Raw genomic sequence first — 19,553 nt, 5'->3', positions numbered from 1 at the left:
CCCCCACGATGCAACTCATCCAAACTCCACCACACTGGCCAATTGATTTCACTGTCTGGGCCGCCTCTAAAGAGGAATGTCGGGAGATCATGAAATACAGCAAATGCACAGTTGGCTGTAAAGCAAACGAACAGCCCCCGCCCCCTCCTGCCAATCTGCTCTAGTTGGCACAGGGTGGGTTTGATCCAGATTACAGTGTGTTTCATAGGAAGCTTGTTGTTAATTATACATCTTTGCTTACAGTGCAGCCTTGAGCCTGCCAGTATGGAATCAAGGGGCAGACTGCGCGGCAAATCATTTTACTTTGATGGATTTGTTTACAGTATATTTAATTACAGTGGTTCCCAATGGTTTGACACACACACACACACCCCCCACAGCCTTGTCAGAAGAGTTCAAGTGACCCTCTTATTAGCATGTGTTACCTTCTTCTAATGATTTTAATCCGGATGCTATTTACCACTATAAATGAAAGTCTAGATTGTTATGTTGTTTTGGTTGTATACAGTGTTACGGCCGCCTCCTTCTATCTGTCCATTAACCTTCCTGTAAGTGTTTGCAGCTGGGTGTTATATATATGAACTGTGCCGTTTCCCAGACGCCATTGGGTGCCGGCTTCCTGTCCCTCCCCCGGTAGGCGTGACCGAAGATCTGGATTGGAGCATGCCGGACCCGACTCTCCAATCCCCGCAAACACCTTCCGGGGAAAACTACAAGAATGTGTGCAACTCAAGATATATTACCATTTATCTTTTGGCCAAATATTTCAACCATTTAAGCATTACTTTAACAAACTGTTTCTACAATGCATGCAATACTTTTAGTTATCCCACCATGTATCCATTCATTTAAGACAATGTGTCCATTACTACGAAGTAGTCTACCAATTTTCCACTACTTTTAGGAAACTATTTTTGACCATTTATCCATTACATTTAACAAACCTACAATATTTAACCATTTATCCAGTACCTTTGTATCCAGTAGTACAGGACCATTTATCCAGTACCTTTGTATCCAGTAGTACAGGACCATTTATCCAGTACCTTTGTATCCAGTAGTACAGGACCATTTATCCAGTACCTTTGTATCCAGTAGTACAGGACCATTTATCCAGTACCTTTGTATCCAGTAGTACAGGACCATTTATCCAGTACTATCCAGATGTATCACCATTTATTCATCACCTTTGGCTAAATATTCAAATAGTTTATTCATTACTTTTCTATCATTTAGACCAATTTATTTTTTACTATTAATTATTAAACCAATATTCCACTACCTTACCTTTAGTCAAATATTTGGACTATTTATTCATAACTTTTAACAAACCTACAGCATTTAACTGTTAAATATTACTAGAGCAAACATTATCATAAGTATATCTAATAGTTTGAACTGCGTGCATTGTAGCTTAAGCATTAGCTTCTTTCCCTTTGCTTACTAGCATTCACACATATGTTCATACAGCTCACCCTATGTTGATATATGTTTTCATCAAATTGTTACATCTATTTTTTTTAAATCAGTTGAGCTACTTTAAAATATGTCCACGTACCCACTTGCAACTGCCTCCCTTTGCAGCTGTTTATTAAGGCTAGCTTTCAAAACTTTCATATGGTCATGTTTTTTTTCTGAGCTTACTGAAACAGCATTTCCACCGCTGGCAAACAATGTAATGAGCGGATCATTAGTCGTGAAATGACTGAAAACACGCTCCATAATGAAGATCATTTATGAGGTTAGAAGAATCTCTAATGCTGTCACTATCAACGTTCAGCGTACACTGCATTGTGGGTAATTGGACCCGACAAGGAGAAGGTCTGCCAAAGCATGTTTCTAAACAAAGCACATCTGTTCATATGGAAATGCCTTCATTGGAACACTGCACTTAAGCTCAAATTGAATTTCTTTGTATGTAATGTAAATGTAATATGCAGTGCGTTTTAATTATTAAATGAACAACTGTATATCGTCCATGACTATCACAGAGTTCAAATTGCATGGTGCATTTAAGCTTTCGTTTTTGATGCTTTTTATACTGGGTCTAAATGGCTTTGAAATTGAAGCATAATGATATGTTCTCTGACAGCATGAATACAATCAATTACACAAAGTGCAATGCAATTATTCATGATTATATGTTAAGAACTTTGATTCCATGTCAGAATAATGTCTTTCATTTGCTTTGTGAAATACAGTACTTGCTGACATGTGCCCTAGATCTTTGGATATCATTCCAATTGCATTATCTTATTAATTGAAGTGATTGTTCATCCCTCGAAAATAAACAGTTTTAAGATTCTGTGATTGCTAGTTTATTTATTGTCTCTTCCTTATTTCAAATACAGTTTGAAGTTTTAAGACGTCTGTCCTGACTCCATTTGGGAGTTCATTCCACTGTGGGAAGTGGATTGGAAAGAGCCTTGACCAAGAACATTGACCAAAGGAAAATGTCTTCCACTTTCTGTCCAGGATCAGACTCATGCAAATTGTAAAGTTGTCTCTGCAGGTCTAGCATAGAAAATCTATCAGACAGCTGCTGCTGACTCAGAACGCTGCCGCTCGAGTTCTCACTAACACAGAGACACTTGATCACTCCAGTTCGGAGGTCTTCACACTGGCTTCCTATCTTTCTACTGCTGGTTTATAAAGCATTGACTGGTTTATTGTCAAAATACATTTCTGATCTGTTATGAACCATTGAGAGCTCTCCGTTCAGCTGGGACAGGTCTGCCTTCTGTCCCCAGAGTCAGAGTCAGAACTAAACATGGAGAAGCAGCTTTTAGTCATTATGCTCTATCTGGAACAAACTACCCAGAACTGCAGGTCTGCTGCAACTTTCACTTCTTTTAAATCAAGGGCGAAGACTTTTCTATTTGCCACTTTTAATGACTGAATGTAGTTAAATGTAATGTTATGTGTTTTTATATGTCAAAATGCTTTAAATGTTTCTTGTAAAGCAATTTGATGTGCCTTGTTGATTGTGCTATATCAAATAAACTTGTATTATACTAATAATACTAGACGGGATGGACGCTACAATTACTAACTGATATAATTCATCACTGGATGGGAGTAAAGAGAGTTGAACCACAGGACAATGACAGAATATTTGGTGTATTTTGGATTTGAACCCAATGCTTATAGGGAACATTCGAGGATTAGGATATCTGTGCACTTTAAGTGTGAAGCTATAGAAAGAAAGGAACCATCTCAGCGAGCACGGAGAGGCCTTCTGCACAGCCATCCAACGTCAGAAATCTAAGCAAGAGTGTCATTAAAATATATGAACCAGTAGCAACTTCCCTTAGCAGGTCACTCTTGAGTGAATGGAAACAGGGAGATAGTGTAGTGGATAAAGACATGGAGTGGTTTGTACTCTACTTCTATACAGCATTTATGTTGATACAGATAGAACCGCATTAAGCTAATACTGGCTATTTTGCGAGCCTGAGACACAGGACAGGTAACCACACACACAGCTAACCCACCTGCATATACTGTATGAGTAAAACGGTTTATTTGTCAGCCCTTTATGTCTAAGTGAGTGACTTCCCCGCAGCGGAGAAGTGACAGCGAAGAGATGGGGAGAGGAGGCTGGAGAGGCAGCTGGTGCCTGGGGAGACCGAGCAGTGAGGATATCACACACACACACACACACACACACACACACACACACACACACACACACACACACACACACACACACACACACACACACACACACACACACACACACACACACACACACACACACACACACACACACACACACACACACACACACACACACACACACACACACACACACACACACACACACACACACACACACACACACACACACACACACACACACACACACACACACACACACACACACACACACACACACACACACACACACACACACACACACACACACACACACACACACACACACACCACTTCAGGGGACATTACATTGACTTACATGCATTTCCTGGAGACTTATCCTAACCTTAACCATAACCAACACATGTCTAACCCTAACCCTAACCCTAAACCTAACCAAGTCTTCACCCTAAAATGAATGATCCCCCTTATGGGGACCTCCAATGTGTCCCCATAAGGGAGGTGAGTCCCCACACGTGACTGTGTAAACAGATTTAGGTCCCCACAAGTATAGTAATGCTAGGCCGCACGCACGTATCTCTGGAATTATGAAAGTTATGAATGAGAAAAGTAATAGCCATCGATTCCCGACCGAGCTGAACGTGTTGATGTTTGAACGGAGTTTCTGCGATGTTCAATGCGGGAGGAGAAGAGGGCCAAAATAACGGGCGGAATAATAAGAATAAAGAATGTTGTGCTGTTAACAGCAGTCCAACTGAATTATGCACTGTGATGTCTTTTCAGTCACTTCTTTTTAGACAGCTGTGAAGAGCGTCGAGTGAGCAAACAAGCCTAATGATGGGGATGATTAGCTCAAATGGATGATTATGGATGGAGCTGTATCTTAAAGAAGACTGGTCAGGGAGGCAATACAGGAAACATCTCTTAGAAATGTCTAAGATGAAAGAGGCAAGGAGGTGGTTTCTTTGAGAGAGGAAATAACAATGTCTTGAATGAACTCGATGTAGGTTCAGAGAGGACCAGAAAGAAAACAAGAATCTGACTGAGGAAATGAACCGAAGGGTGACGGAGAGAGCAGAGCAGAGAAAAACCGAGGACAGCTCCGGGGGCACGCCAAGAGCAAGAAGCTGTGTAAAGAGGAACAGGATGAGGAGACAAACTGCTGCTGACCTTTCAGGTTGTTTTTCTACAGCCAAATCAAAGCCATCCGCACCGAGTGGAAAGAGAAGAAGGAGGCGAGGCAGAGCGTAGACTTGAGCAGAATGAGAATCCACCGAGGGGAAGGCGAGCTGTCCTGTGCTTTTAAAGGATGACTCTTTAATGAACCGTGTAGCTCTGGTACTACCGAATCCAAACAAAGACACAAAACCTGTCTCGGACAAAGAAGTAGGGCTGTACCGAATGTCAATCATTTGAAGCTTCATTCGGTGAAACCTCAATAGAAGCATTCAACATTTGATACATATATTATGACCCTGACCAAAAACCTCAGTTTATATAAAGTGGTCCATGAGATTAAATTATTTAACCAAATGTGATTGATGTTGCTTTTAGACCACCTTTTTAACCCTAACCCACAAGCTAAAGAGCCATTTTTGGGTTGACTGCATTGCAAATGTTGTATTTGAAAGGCTAAATGCCAACAATTACGAATTGAAACTGAATATTTAATTAGATAAAAACATGTTTGGTTTCTTTAGAAATAATTACATAAACCTGTTTTGAGAAATATTTACTTTTGGACATTACTACTAAAATGAATGGAATGTTTGAAACACACACGTTCGTAACAATTCTATGCCACCACCACTGGAATGTCATTTAATAATAGTATAAAACTAATAATATTAATGTAGCCTAATCTTAATCTGCAAATCTGAAGAAATTCTGGGTTTTAACATAATGAATGGACACAGCATTTGAATATTGATTTAGAATTAAAATGTCAACGCTTTTAAGTCTCAAAGCTTTGAAATATTTGGTAAAACCTTACAAAAGCAGTGATTGAAATGTCTCAGCTTTTTTTAAGATGTAGGTAAAATAGAGCCGGAAATTGCCATTGCAAGAGCACCATTTACTAAAAGCAATGGGATTGTTCCATTCGACTTATAACGTTTAGAAAATAAACTCTACGGCAAACACATATTAACTACTCACATTGTGTTCAAACTATCCCTCTAGTAAACTGGCCCCTCTAAGATGAGAATCTAAGGGAGCAGGGAAGTGCTTCAATGCTAACCAACTTCCTGGTTTAGGACTCCTGCACTACTCCCTTAGAGTTGTGCTTAAGAAAGCGGCCACATAATAAAAGCCAATTACTCACAGACAAACTGACTGCCAGGCTGTTGTTTACCACCAGAGTGAAAAACGAGGGCTCATCTCCATTGTGGCGTTTTGGCAGCAGATCTGTTCACAATGCATCATCCTTTTTACAAGACAAGGGGCTGCATTCAGCTCCACATTACAACGCTTTAATAGCTTTCTTATTCATTTCATCATCGCAATTGACCTTGTTATTACTGACTGCCTTTTCTCCCTAAACTTGGCTCTCAAGAGAACATGTGGATACACTCTTTGATGTTGTAGTTGTCACCACCAGGCAATTGATATCTAAACGTGATAAAGGAACAGAGCAGAAACATTTGTGAAACTGGTCTGATATAATAAGCCGCAGTGTAAAACGACACTACAGCTGACATTGAGATCTTGGAAGTGCTCATTCGCAGCCTATTCATATAGGTTAACGTTTATGTTGCTGCCATATATGACAGCCAGTTACATTCAGTAACATGTTACTGCTTCAAATCCTCATGCAGAATCAGTAGAACACGCATCCCAGTGTTTTACTGAGTAATCCTGACCCTCTTCTCAAACCATCTATCTGAGTTTGTGCACTGTCCATGTTCAGGTCCTGATGGTGGATGAGATAACTCTTTGCCTCATAGCTAAAGAGACACAAAGCGCTTCAATCATTTGAGTCATACTCAGATTCACCGCTTCATTAAACCGGGTTAGCGTGGCCGTGTCCTCAGCCCCTGAATTATAGATCTGGTACAGCGGAGAACGCTTGCTGCTTGGAGACTACAAGATGGAAAATTGTTGTTTTCCACCAAGTACATATGCAAGTTATTTACTGTACATCGGGCGACTGTGGCTGCGAGGGAGTGCGGTCGTCTTTCAACCAGAAGGTTGTGGGTTCGATCCCAGCCCGTGCAGTCAACATGTCGATGTATCCTTGGGCAGTCCTAGAGCAAGTGGTACTTCTCTGTATGAATGGGTGTGAATGTGTGAATGACATGTAGTATGTAAAGCGCTTTGAAGGGTCGTAAAGACTGGATAAAGCGCTATATAAGTACAGTTCATTTACCATTTACCATTTTACATCATGAGCTCCATAAGAGTGACTTCAAAAGCTGGAAAAAGCCAGAATAAAATGGCAGTTTTGGGATTTGTAGGTGATGGCAACACATTGGACTGGCAGACAGTTTATTCACATTCACACCTATTTGCAGTTTAGAATAGTCAAATCTGTGGAGTTAAAACAAGCTGCTTCTCAATGTGAACTGACAGAAGTATGCACCGAGTCATCCTACTTGATGGCTTCCGGATTGTTCAGGCAAGGTTTCCATTTACAACGTTTATGATAAAAAAAATGTCCCCTCTAAACAAACTTTACTGTCACCTGGAGCTGCAAATTACTTCGGTAGATTTATTAACTTGTCAATTGACAGAAAATAAATCCCTTACTATTTTGTTGTTGTTATTAGATGCAGTAGCACTGTCATCCATTATCGACATGTCATAAACATGTATTTACCACAACTAAGCCTTACAGGATCATTTGTAGGATCCTTGCCAAAATGGTGAATATGTGCTCCCCCAAAACAAGGCTAAAAGCAAAGCATCATCTGGATCATTTACTGAAAATATAATTTCCCCCTAATGGACTGATGAACTGCAGACGTGAAGTTCCACAAAAGGATGTCAATTTCCTGAAATAGTTTTCAGAGCAACAAGCACATTTCATAACATTTTGAGCACAGGTTCGCACTGAAACACACCTGTCTCCTTATGAACTCTATTAAGTGTTTATGTGACAAAGACTAACCATGGGTCAGTCTGAGTTAACCCACATTCGTTTCAAAACGATCAGGTTAATATTTGTAGATATATCAACCATTTCAAAAGACCAATAGAATCATGAGAAAAACGTCCCATGGTTTCCCACAGATCTGAAATATATAGGGGGGGGGTGCTATTGAACTGTTCGCCGGAGCCTCGCATCCGAGTCACTGCGGAGCGCATGAAGCAGATCCTTCACGCGATAGCTAAGCGAACAGGTACAGGGGGGGTGGTTAATCGATCGCAGCTGGCGTCGTGCTCACAGACGGATAAAAAAAAGATGAAACCTAAATGGGTCGCGGAATATACTTTGGCGGATGTTAAAGGTAGGGTAGGTAGTTCACTTCAGAAACACGGCAAGGGTCAGATAACTGGATGGCCTTCCTGCCTGTCAGCCTTCCATCTCGTGCACAAACTTATCTCGTGCCCTCATTGGTCATGTGCGCGTTCGTGTGTGTTGGAGGAGGAGTCTGAAGGAAGGAGCAGATTTTTTTTGGCTGCATACTTTCAAATTCTAGCGCACTCGAGCTGGTTTCTCCATTCTTACCTATCCTACTGTACCTTTAATATACCTGGGCGGCCCGCCCAAGTAAAGTCTTCGTGTGGGAAACCCTGAGTCCATATATGACGTTTTTTGAGTGTGGATGGAGCAGATCTCTCTCGCTTAACCTTACCTGATCGATCCGATCCAAAACGCATTATTTTAGTTTTTAGCCTGCCGTCTTGTGGACACACTTGCCAAAGCAATCATTAATATATATAAGTATGTAGTTATTTCGGCATATATTAATGTTGTTATTGTTGGTTTCAAAGCCCCGCCTCCTCTTGTTTGAGTGACGCGAGTCAACACAAATGATGGCGCTGTAAAACTGGCGTGAATTATTGCAGGGCAATTCTTTGATTGGCGTCCGTTGTGAAAGCATACTAAGAGCCACAAAGCAGATGAATCATACATCTCTGCAGAACGTTTATTCGGTTTCTTATTGGCAGTGTCCATATGAACAGCCTACAGTCAATGTACCTGCACACAGTACCTCTAATAACAGCACTATAACAAACATCACAAACGTTTTGTATTCAAAATGATGAAACATCACAGAACTGTAGCTTCCAGTGTGTGCAATCCAAACATTTACTAAGAAAAATGTCCCCATTATAAAGTCGATAAAAAAAGGCTTTATAATAAACTCCCCCGGAAAATTCTCAATGGGGTTTGAAGCTCAGTATCTACAAAGAGGTTTATAGAGGGACGTGTTCATCAAAACCCCTTTCAGAGAAATATCTTTAATCCACTGAGAATTACATAACACTTGAAAAGCATAATGTGGTAGATTCCAAATGTGCAGCAGTTCGGTGTTAACCATTAGAGATGAATTTAAAAGCAAAGGAGGACACACGCAGAGCTGAGCTAAACTCTGAGTTTAGTCAGAAGACGTAAGTAGCAAACCCCCCTTCACTCTTGTTAGATCCTTAAAAATGGGAGTGGGGCTATGAAGAGCCGGGTTGGGAGGGTTACTTTAAAAATGTGTTCAAATTACTTGTAAAAAAGTGCTCAGTATCTTAATCTAAGCTCACAAAGCAGAAATAAAATATGATCCTTTTCATAAGAAACAGAATATTCTCTTACTTCATTACATGGATTAAGTCAGTTGTCAATATACTGAAATGTCCAAACCAAGGGAATAAAGATCAATACAGATTTAATTATAGGATAAGCCTAGTTTAGTTAACAAATGTTGTTTTAGCTTTATACATGAAACAGCAAACATGGTACTTTAGTTAAAGGGGCCCTATTATGCTTTTTCAGTTTTCTTTTTCCCGTAGTGTGTTTATAGGTTTGAGTGCATGTAAATGGTCTGCAAGGGCTGAAATCCCTGTGTTCCCTCCAGAGGGAGTTTCTCTCCCACACTCCCCCCCTGAAACGCCTCCATTGGACTCCTTTGTTTACTTTGGTAACAGTGATATCACTAAGTAACACTTGCGCATCTATTGGCTAGCAAAACATTGCACGAAATAGGCTAAGAGACATCTCTATGTGGTTGACCAATCACAACAGAGCCTGCAGCACAGGCAGTATGATAAAAAGAGCTTTTTGAACATTAAAGCATGGAGAAATGCCTATGGGATTAGTTTTGTGTCATAAAGATAAAGCAACACTTTCTCAGAATCAAGCAAAACTAAGAATTTAAGAGAAAACAAAACCGAGTCAAGCTAAATAACATTTATTTCAAAAATAAAACTATAAGGCAAAGAGAACTGCAAACAAAAATATATGTTAAAACAAAGAGAAAAGACTTATAGCTTACATGATTACACAAATGATTTGTTTGTAACTTGTAGTTTTATTTTTTAAATGAAATTTATTTTTCCTTGACTCAGTTTTGTTTTCTCTTAAACTCTTAGTTTTGCTTGATTCTGAGACGGTGTTGCTTTACCTTTATGACACAAAACGAATCCCATACTTTTCACAGTAGAGGCACAAAATAGAAATGTGAAAATGAACATAGTAGGACCCCTTTAAATAAACCCTTGAGATTGACCTGCCTTCCATGACTACACTGGGTCCTTACTAAAAGTTTGAACTTTTGGAATACGAGTCAGAAAGAAATCCCCTTGCAGACTAAGTGGCCTCGGAACGTATTACTCTCCATTAGGGCCACTGCAGAAAGGGTTTGTTCCTTTTCTGTTACTCCCCAAGCCTGACAAAGAGCACACGCAGAGTCAGTGCTGTGGCCAGGTAGCAGCTGGCTGCAGAGGCCCACTTCCTCCATGATTACACATTCATCTAATACAAACTCTATGAGCTCTGGCACTTCCCAGAGTCATTCATATTTCAGCACTTGCGAGTAACTCACTCAGTGTGACCCGAATTTGAATGCTTAATAAAGCAGTGTAATTCTACTCCAGCGTGTAATTGGGAAGACACTCAGTGAGCCAGAATGAGTGTGGCACAGATGTCTGCTGCGCCGAGTCCGAAAGGCTTTAGCCGAGTGCATATGTGTGTATGTTTGTGCACATGTGGAACAGAAATAGAAAGAAAGTGCAGAAGAGTTCGGGGGCAAACTGAAAGAAAAACAAGGTGAGGGGTGTCTGCATGTGAGAGCGCAGCCTCTGCTTACCAGGCCTCAGCATAACTGGAGCATGATGCATTAACGTGTACGCTGTGCTATATGTAATTAATCTGTGTAAAAACAATTGTGCAGCCACCGGTCACTGCCATTTACATAATGGTACATTTCCAATCTCTTGCATGTTAAGATTGGATGCACTCTGTGTGGAAACACGCCCTTCCCTCCGCTGTTAAGACAGCAAAAACAATCCTCACTTTAGAAAAGTTTAATGATTAATTTGAAGCCTGGCAGATTTTGATTTTAAAGTGAAGCGTTGCATGAGATTTGAGCGTTAAGTGCAATGTTTAAGATATGGAAATTAAAGTTGAACCAATTAAAAAATCAAAGTCAAAGTATTAATAGCACAGTGTAGAAATACTCTATTACAAGTAAAAGTCCATCTTTCAGAAATACAAATGTTTAGCATTCAAATGTGTTTAAAGTACAGAAACTGAAAGAACTGTTACTTTCTGAATTTAAGAAACATATATCATATTACTGTATTGTACTTTGCAAAGATGTGGTCATCACTTTAATGTTCATTTTGGTAAAGTAGTGACTTTTCTTTAATATAGATACAGCCATGTAGTTTTAACGTTTTAGTAGTAAATTATAAATGATTTGTTGATTATGAGTTGGATTACTTATCTGGTTTAGACTCTTTAAAGGTCTCATGTCATGCTTTTCCGGTTATTACCCGTCCTCTTGTGTGTTATGAAGGTTGTTATTCATGTAACGGTCTGCAGAGTCAAAAAGCCTCAAAGTACACCCTGTAGCGAGTAAAACTCGAACACAGAAAAGACCTCCCCAAAACGCCTCGTTGAAGATTTCTCATTTTCTTCCTGGGTACTCTGACGTGGGGATACCCAGAGGCAGAGATGGGGTTGTTACTAAAAAAAAGTAATATATTACATATTACTTTTAAAAAAAAATAAAAACGTGTTACTTTACTCGTTACTTTACTCGCAGGGCCGGCCCGCCCCTCCCTACAGGCAGATCACGCAGAATGCTAAACTTTCAAATGTTCTCTTTAGTTCAGTTTCCATTGTCGCATAAGACTGATCCAGATAGCTCCTGAATGTTTTCCTATCTGACCGTGGCTGTCCTCTGTCTCCTGCTATCTGTATTTTGCGCAGTATATCTCTGAACGATGGTGATTCCACTGTGCAAATGGGCAACATTTCCTCTACTATGAAGGATGCTACAAGCCTGTCCATCTCTGCTTTGGCTACCGGTCCTCCAAATTCTAATTTGTGTTGCTTCGGCGGCGGCGGCGCACTCACAACATCCTCACTCTGGGTTCGGGGGTCCTTAGCTATTAGCTTCACCTTAGCATGTGTTCTTTGCCGGTGTTTGTTGAGGTTTGACGTGGTGTTTCCAGCAGTGGATAACAGCTTCTGGCCTGGACACAGTTTGCACCTCACCGTCACATTCCTGTCTATTCTTCAGACGAACTCAAATGAATGGGCATACCTCCACCCAGGGGCGGCGGGTACTGTAGGCTAGGGAAGGCTTCCCAAATATTTGTGTCACTGCATCCTGGTAAAATAAAAATATAATGTATAATGTTTGTGTCTTTGACATTAGCGCTGCTAAGCAGCCACCAGTAAACTGTACTACGAAGCCAGTTCAACAGACCCTGGATATGTTTGAGTTATCTTAACTAACCCTAACAAACGAGATCTGAAAAACGATGCTGTTCCTACTTTGTTTGGACCAGCGGGAGATTCGGGTACACAACCTGTAAGTATTCATTGTTGTTTGTGTATTTATGATGTTTAAAACAAACAAGGTATCTACCACGACTGTTTAAATGGGTAAACGCTTTTTGGGCTACTAAGTTGGGATCGTGGATAAATGCTCTCTGTTCTATTATTAAGTGTTATATAGAGGCTCTTGTATAGGAAAGGATTGGACCAACGTGTAGGTTGACCTGCTCTCGTTTATTAATCACCGATGCACAACACGTTACATCATAAAGGTTCCTACCCTATTATGCCTGATACTACACTCTCCGCAGATTTTATTATTGTGAGGGCCACAAGCCTCACAAACGAACACACATCGTAAAGGTTATGATTTTGTTTACATTACAGAGATTAAAGTATCTATTGTGATTTGTGTTGTGTGTAATCCTATTGTCAGTGTCTTACAGCTCACCTTGCTCCTGGCAAAAGGCTGAGCTGATGGAAAACACCTGCCTTTATAGACGTGTCAGCTAATTGGACTACACCATTCCTCTCAAACCCTGAGGGGTGTTTGAAGAGGCCACTCCATTTAAGCCACCCCTTTTTAGAGCCTCTTTCCCCTGCATGCAATAATGGACTAATCAGTAGTGCTATAAATTCCTGCAGTGTGGAGATGAGGGGGGGTATGTGAGTTGCTCTTGGACAGAAGAGCACACAGGATGTCACCCATTTTTGTGACGTTCTGCTTATGCGTGTACATGCTAGATTGTGTCTGTTTATATCTACACCTTTTTGTTTAAACCTAATTGATTTTATTACCCATCTTCAAACTGTACATAAATTGGGTCAATAAAATCCGTATTTTTGCACCTCAACCTGCACTCCTGGTTTTTCTGTACCCTGGTCCTTCACATATGGTGGCAGTGGTGGGATTGGCTGCTGGTGAGCGTCCGGGGGTGGAGGTCAGGGAGAAATCCTCAGGTGGTGTGCCTTGCTGAGGGAAGCTGACTCCTGTTGCCTGAGCCAGCAGCACACGGTACATGTCCCTCTGCCTCACGATGGACTCGGTCATCTTTATCTGTTGGCCGCGTTGCTCCCTCAGAGACTCCAGCTCTACCTGGGCTTTACCCAAACTCTGCTCCAGTTCACCACGCTTGCTGCCAGAGGTCTCAATCTCCTCTTTCTCCTGGGCCTCACTGAGCTCCCTGAGGGCCACCAGAAGACGCTGGTTTTGCTTCTGCAGCTCCTCCACACCGCGGAAGGTCACCAAGTGTTGGCTGATCACTTCCTGCACAATGTCATCCAGGTACTTGTTGACCCGCTTGTTCTCCAATCGCTCCAGCTGCAGATGCTCCTGGCTCTCCAAACTAACAACTCTTTTTATTGGGTTCTTTTATTTGGGGTTAAGTAGATTGTCAGAATAAGTGAGAAATGAATTTAACTTCTGTTAGACAGCCATATGCCATACATTTTTGCATACATTCACAGTAAATATTTATTCAGTATGATAGCTGTGGCAAAAAATGGCACCAGTATTTTCAGTTGGCAACCAAAAGCTGATGCCTGGTTGCCAGCCTGGCAACCACTTTTAAAAGTTAGCGTTGAGCCCTGCCATGACATGGGACCTTTAAGGTAGCCTAACTAAAGCAGTCAAATACATGTACAGTAGTGGGATAAAAATTCGCTAATTCGCTAGCGCCTGCCTGTCCCACTTTGTTGTAGCCCTACATTAAAAAAAAATGCACTAATATAAACTAAATAATAATTGGTTATTGACTTGATGTCAAATACGACTATCCACAGATTGCAGAGAAATTTCCTGAAATTAGCATGCTAACCAGCTAGCACCAGGCTATCCTGCCATGTTGTCACTTGCTCCCTGAGAGGCAGAGTGACAGATGCACAGGTCTCATTATGGCTTTATAATTCTACCAAGTGGCTGGCACAGGCAGGTAATGTACCAGAGAAACGGGATAAATTAGATAGATGATAGCCATTTACGAGTAGGTGGGTCTCTGTTGCTTGAGATATTTGCACAAAGTCCACCCTTGAGTGTTTTTCCCCTTCTCTTTTCACTGCAGTGTGATTCAGTTGGATCTACTCAAACTGACAGACGGATGTGATGAAGTGGATCTCACTAGCAACCCCTCCATTCTGGATACAGCCTTGATCCGACACTTCTTCTGTGGAGCATATAATGAGGAGGGCTGAACAGCGGTAGGGACGACTTGTATTATACATTTGACTTTTAGGAGGACAGAAATGTTTCCATTTTGCCTCCAGCACAGTCCAAAGATAACTCAAATTCTTCCACCTAAAACGATACTAAGTTAAAACAGAACCACACAAAATCAAAAATCTATCTCTATTGTTGTTTGTAGAGTGAAGTCAAAACCAAAACAAAAATGTTGTCCAGTGTTGGCGTTTGCTGAATTTTTACATTCCAACATCAAGTCGATACATAATAGATTTCCATATAAATGGTTTTCTTCTCGGCCCAGATCTCTATCTTTTTATTCTGCAGCCGAGAGATGAATCCCTCCTTCATTTATCTTTAATTGGATTTCCAATATAAAACTTGTTATCCTTCAGAGGTCCCTTTATGTCTCCCTCCTCACACACAACTTTCTGGTGGTGACATGAGAAGCTTTGCTCGGATTGTACATTATTCATCGATACAGCCAAGGAAATGGACCAACACTAGGCAGAATACCCTCTGAAAGATTTGTTTCTTGATACATTTCCCGCGCCACATGACGCATTGTAATTCCCTCCCACAATAACGTATAAAACAGTTCAAAGATCAAAGCCTGTTAATGCTGGGTAAACCAGAGATGGTTAAGAAAAGAGAAGGCCTACTGAGTAACAATTTCCGTGTATTTATGTCACATGGCTTTTCTTCCTGCCATACGTCGGTCAGGGTTAGCAGGAATGCGTACCCAAGAGCAGTACAAATAATATGTCAAGTAGTCTTAACAAAAAGTGAGCTTTAGTTTACCAAAAAGCTGATGACAAATATAAACAAAGAAAAACTAAACATTAATTTTATTTAAATCTCAGAGTTAAAATCTAAATATATGTTAGCTGCTGCCACACACTTGGCCTAAGGCAATTCTTTAGTTTAATTAGGTAGTTAATATTGTGCAACAGCGCTGTATACTTTTGGCTCTTTATATGCACAGCTCTTTCCCCACTGAGTAACACATGGAGGCAGTGTGGTGTATGATGTTGTTTTACTGTAAATGTATTAGGATAACATTTGCCCGACGAAGACCTAGCAGGGTTAAAACGCCTGTTCAGTTGTAACACATTTCTGAAGCAGTTTTTCTCTGCTTTTCCGCAAGACATCATTATTTATCAATGTAGTGCTTTGAGCTCCATCTGATATCTGTAATCCCAGGAGAGAAGCAAGCAGCCATGGGAGAAAAACGGAATTAGCATTTAAGAAAGAAAGAAAGAAAACAATTAATAGCTGGTTCAAGCCTCCCACACATGGGCCCTGCTTGATTCTGGAGACCTCAACTCGCCTAACCCCCCAACAGGGCCTGTGTGTGGGTAGACTGGCGCAGACTACAAGTGAGCCAGCCAGCGATCCTCGGCTCTAACAGCTTGGCAGAGAGGTAATCGAGGCCTTACTGTGCACTCTCCATCAGACAGCGCTGAGTATTGGAGTGTGTGGGCGAGTGGAGGCAGGCGAGGCGGCTGAACGGCAGCCAGAGCAGAGAGAGCAAGGTAAATCAGCGACCGAAATACAGCTGCTTCTAATTAAATAATGTGTGAAAAACAACTGAGATGGAGGTGTGACAGCATATGCAGATGCATTGCGCAAAATGCCACCATGATATCAGCCAGAGCTTCTTTCTTTTTTTCAGAATAAAATATTTTATCGTCTGCAACAGTACATCCCACTGTGCCTCTACAGCTAAGATAGAATTGAACACAGACGATAATTCAGAGAAAAGCAAATGTAGGTGTCATACAACCGGGGTTAATCTACCAATATTCACTTCACAGAAATCCAATGGGCAAACCGCTCAAGTCGTCTGTCAATGATACCAGTTGTAGTGAAGCGTTATTAGAAAGAATAGTGAAGAGTGTTTGGTACAAGCATCATCCAAACAGCCTGTTGCAAACATCTAACATAGTTTACGTAACATCCACACCTGTGCCACAAGGCAAAGGACCTGGTCCAACATCTGCATCATTTCAGATGGCTAGCAGGAGGTGATTCAAATTGCTGTGAAAATAAGTCCCATTGTGTAGAAGACTAAACAAATTCCCTTACCCTTCTCTTGATTCATTATCTCAGTTTACTTTTTCCGGTTGTGTTTATGGCTTCAATTGTTCATGATGTACAGCCAGGTTAATATAATCCATCAATAATCACTGAAAAGAAGTCAGACGTGCAAGTAGTCTCTGAAACATACAGGTTTTTGTCAATCGTACTTGAAATACAGTAAGTATAGGGATGGTAACATTATTACCAAAACAGCAAACACCTACTACAGTTTATTGGACAACCACAGCGCTGGCCCCAAACGGCAACTTCCTGGTCTTAAAAACCAGAGCTGATGCAGGATTGCCTAAAATCTGAATTCCTTCAAATTGTCAGCAGGGAGTTTCTACATTGGTTGCAAAACATTTTTTGAGATTGTATAGAAGTCTATGAGAAAATGGCCATACTTCTTCTCACTTGATGTATTACTTCAGGAAACAATTTCTTGAAGAGCTTATGGTCTTGGTGTTACGTTTTACAGCATGATGTGAATCTTGTAAATGATAGTCCTATTTAGTAAGTGAGTGAAGAGTAAAATAGATGTTTAGGGCCGCATAAGGGCGGGGCTACCATGTGACTGACAGGTCGATACCACAGTAAAGTACGCTTCTATTTAAATGCACTCCATGTTTTTATGTTGGAATTTAAATCCTTTCATTGTTTTCAGTATATCAAGAGCTAATTGTAACATTAATGTGCATAAAAATGCCTTGTTAAATAGTTTGTTGTACTTAGCTCCGCCCTCTCCTATCACTTCTGATTCCAAAAAACAGAAATGCTGAAGCCAGAGCATCCAAAATTGCAGTCCACAATCCAACTGGAGATGTCCGAGTGACTACGTCCACTTCCTATAGACAGCCTATGGATGCCCCTCAGGTTGGGACAAACTGGTTTAAATAAAACGCTAAACCTCTGACTTGTTAACAACCTGACCATAGGTCCTTTTGTGTGTGTTGGTTGCTTTGACAGACAGTGTTGTAGCGGTTACTTTGGAGATTATAATACAATAACCATAATAACATAACCAAATCATGTCAAGCCTACAAAAATAAGACCAAAGTTGAAATAGACAGGAGGTGTCCTTGAAAGATGCCCTTGATGCGAGCAGCTGAATGGTTTCACTTACTGCAGGTCTCCTCTGCCTCATCAGAGCCATCGGGGCACTCTGGTTCCCCGTCGCATCGCCAGCGTCCCGGGACACACTGGCCATTTAAGCAGGCGAACTCTGCGGGGGCACATGTCTTCCTGGCTGCTCGGAGAGAAAAGAAACCCAGACATAGAAGAGAAAGTGTGAGGACAATAGCGCAAAAAGAGAGCTTAATCTCTGTCATGAAACTTGTCACACTATCTGAATCATCCCATTACACCTATCCTCTCCATCTCTCATGATAAACCTCATTCATTATCTATAGAGCTGCAGGACTGAGTCCTATGACTCGGAAATTAGTTACCATTTTACCTCTTACGCATCCCTTGTCTCAAAGTCAACAGAACAATAGCCGCATTTAGCTTCGTGGTCTTACGTGAAGAGATGCCAAGTTCTTTTTAAGGGAAATTCCGCTTCAACTACTATAACATTTGTTTTAATGTATAGAAATATTATTGCTGAACAAAATATGTCTGTAAATACCGCACTCATGTATATGAGGCCGAATGTTAGCCATCTTTTGCTCAGCGGTGATGTGGTTCATTGTAGCCTAACATTAGTTTGTTACTTCTGCCAATTGCGTTTAAGCTTTAAAAAATAAGTGGTGCTAATTTGTGGAGTCTTTCCTGCTATACAAAATGTGTAAGTATTATTAACGTGTGATTGCCAATATTACTACTACTGGTCTCCAAAAGTCTAAACTGTCTTTCAGCTTTTCCATCGCATAGCACTGAAATGGATGCTAAATGCTGAACACACAAGCTCAGCGAAGTTAAACCTTTTACCTCCCAAACCTGTTTATCACAGAGAGCTACAAGCCAGCAAGGCCACGGGCTGATAAACATGTGAAGCGTGTCGAGAATTGAACTTCAAAAACATGTTAGGAAAACGCCATTTAAGCAAGTAGAAGGAAATCGAGAGTTATCAAATTGTTCCCGTATCAGCCTCGAGCTTACCATGGTTGCTACCCAAATCCTGCTAACCCTGGGTGTTCAAAGAGAAACGTGTATTTCACACTCTCCACCAGTAGCACCTAAACTGCAATCTTGGAGAGTTAGCCAGAAGCAGACAGAGGTCAGAGACATTCCATTTCCTCAGACTGGTACTCTAAGAGGACCTGCAGCAGGTAATAAATCACCAGCTAAAAGGCTGGGGCTGAGCTCGGGGTTGTCACACAGCCACAACCCTTCTAAGATAGCCCTATCTTGGCTCTGATGCTGCACATTAGATATAGCGTTTAGAGCTGTGCGGGGAGCTTAAGCTTAGCGGAGTGAGTGGTTGTTAGGAAAGAGAGCAGGCAGTGGTTTTCTCAGGAGTCTGATTTGCTGCGCTCACACCAAACTCTGCTCCCACTTCTACAACAAGTGTTCTTGCATCAACTTGGTAGCAGATAGCAAAAAAGTGCAGACTGTGACAGTTTGACTTTTTAATGTATTTCGAAGAGTTCCAGCTAGTTTCTATCCTGACATTTAACACGGGTCAGTCACAACTGCATCAAGATGTACACAATTCACACGCAACACATTGGATGACTTAAAAACACAAACTCAAAATCTTTGTTTAATCAGAAAAAAACGCATATATTTAAATAT

The 19,553-nt window shown here is 41.0% G+C and overlaps 1 protein-coding gene across 2 annotated transcripts in view; it reads right to left on the bottom strand.

Moving 5' to 3' along the window:
* The window catches only part of LOC117462692 (low-density lipoprotein receptor-related protein 8-like), a 146,155-nt gene that overhangs the window by 81,999 nt on the left and 44,603 nt on the right, over window positions 1-19,553 (bottom strand). The window contains exon 3 of one of the 2 annotated variants that reach the window (XM_034104963.1): window positions 17,941-18,063. The exons of the other annotated variant lie outside the window; for it this stretch is intronic. Within the exon in view, the coding sequence (XP_033960854.1) occupies window positions 17,941-18,063 (123 nt within the window). The remainder of the gene's footprint in view (window positions 1-17,940; window positions 18,064-19,553) is intronic. 2 annotated transcript variants of the gene reach the window in all.

This window comes from Pseudochaenichthys georgianus, chromosome 17 (assembly GCF_902827115.2).
Source record: "Pseudochaenichthys georgianus chromosome 17, fPseGeo1.2, whole genome shotgun sequence".
NCBI classification, from domain to species: Eukaryota; Metazoa; Chordata; class Actinopteri; order Perciformes; family Channichthyidae; genus Pseudochaenichthys; species Pseudochaenichthys georgianus.
Note: the sequence above shows the minus strand (reverse complement) of the source record. Positions and strands in the feature narration are given on the sequence as shown.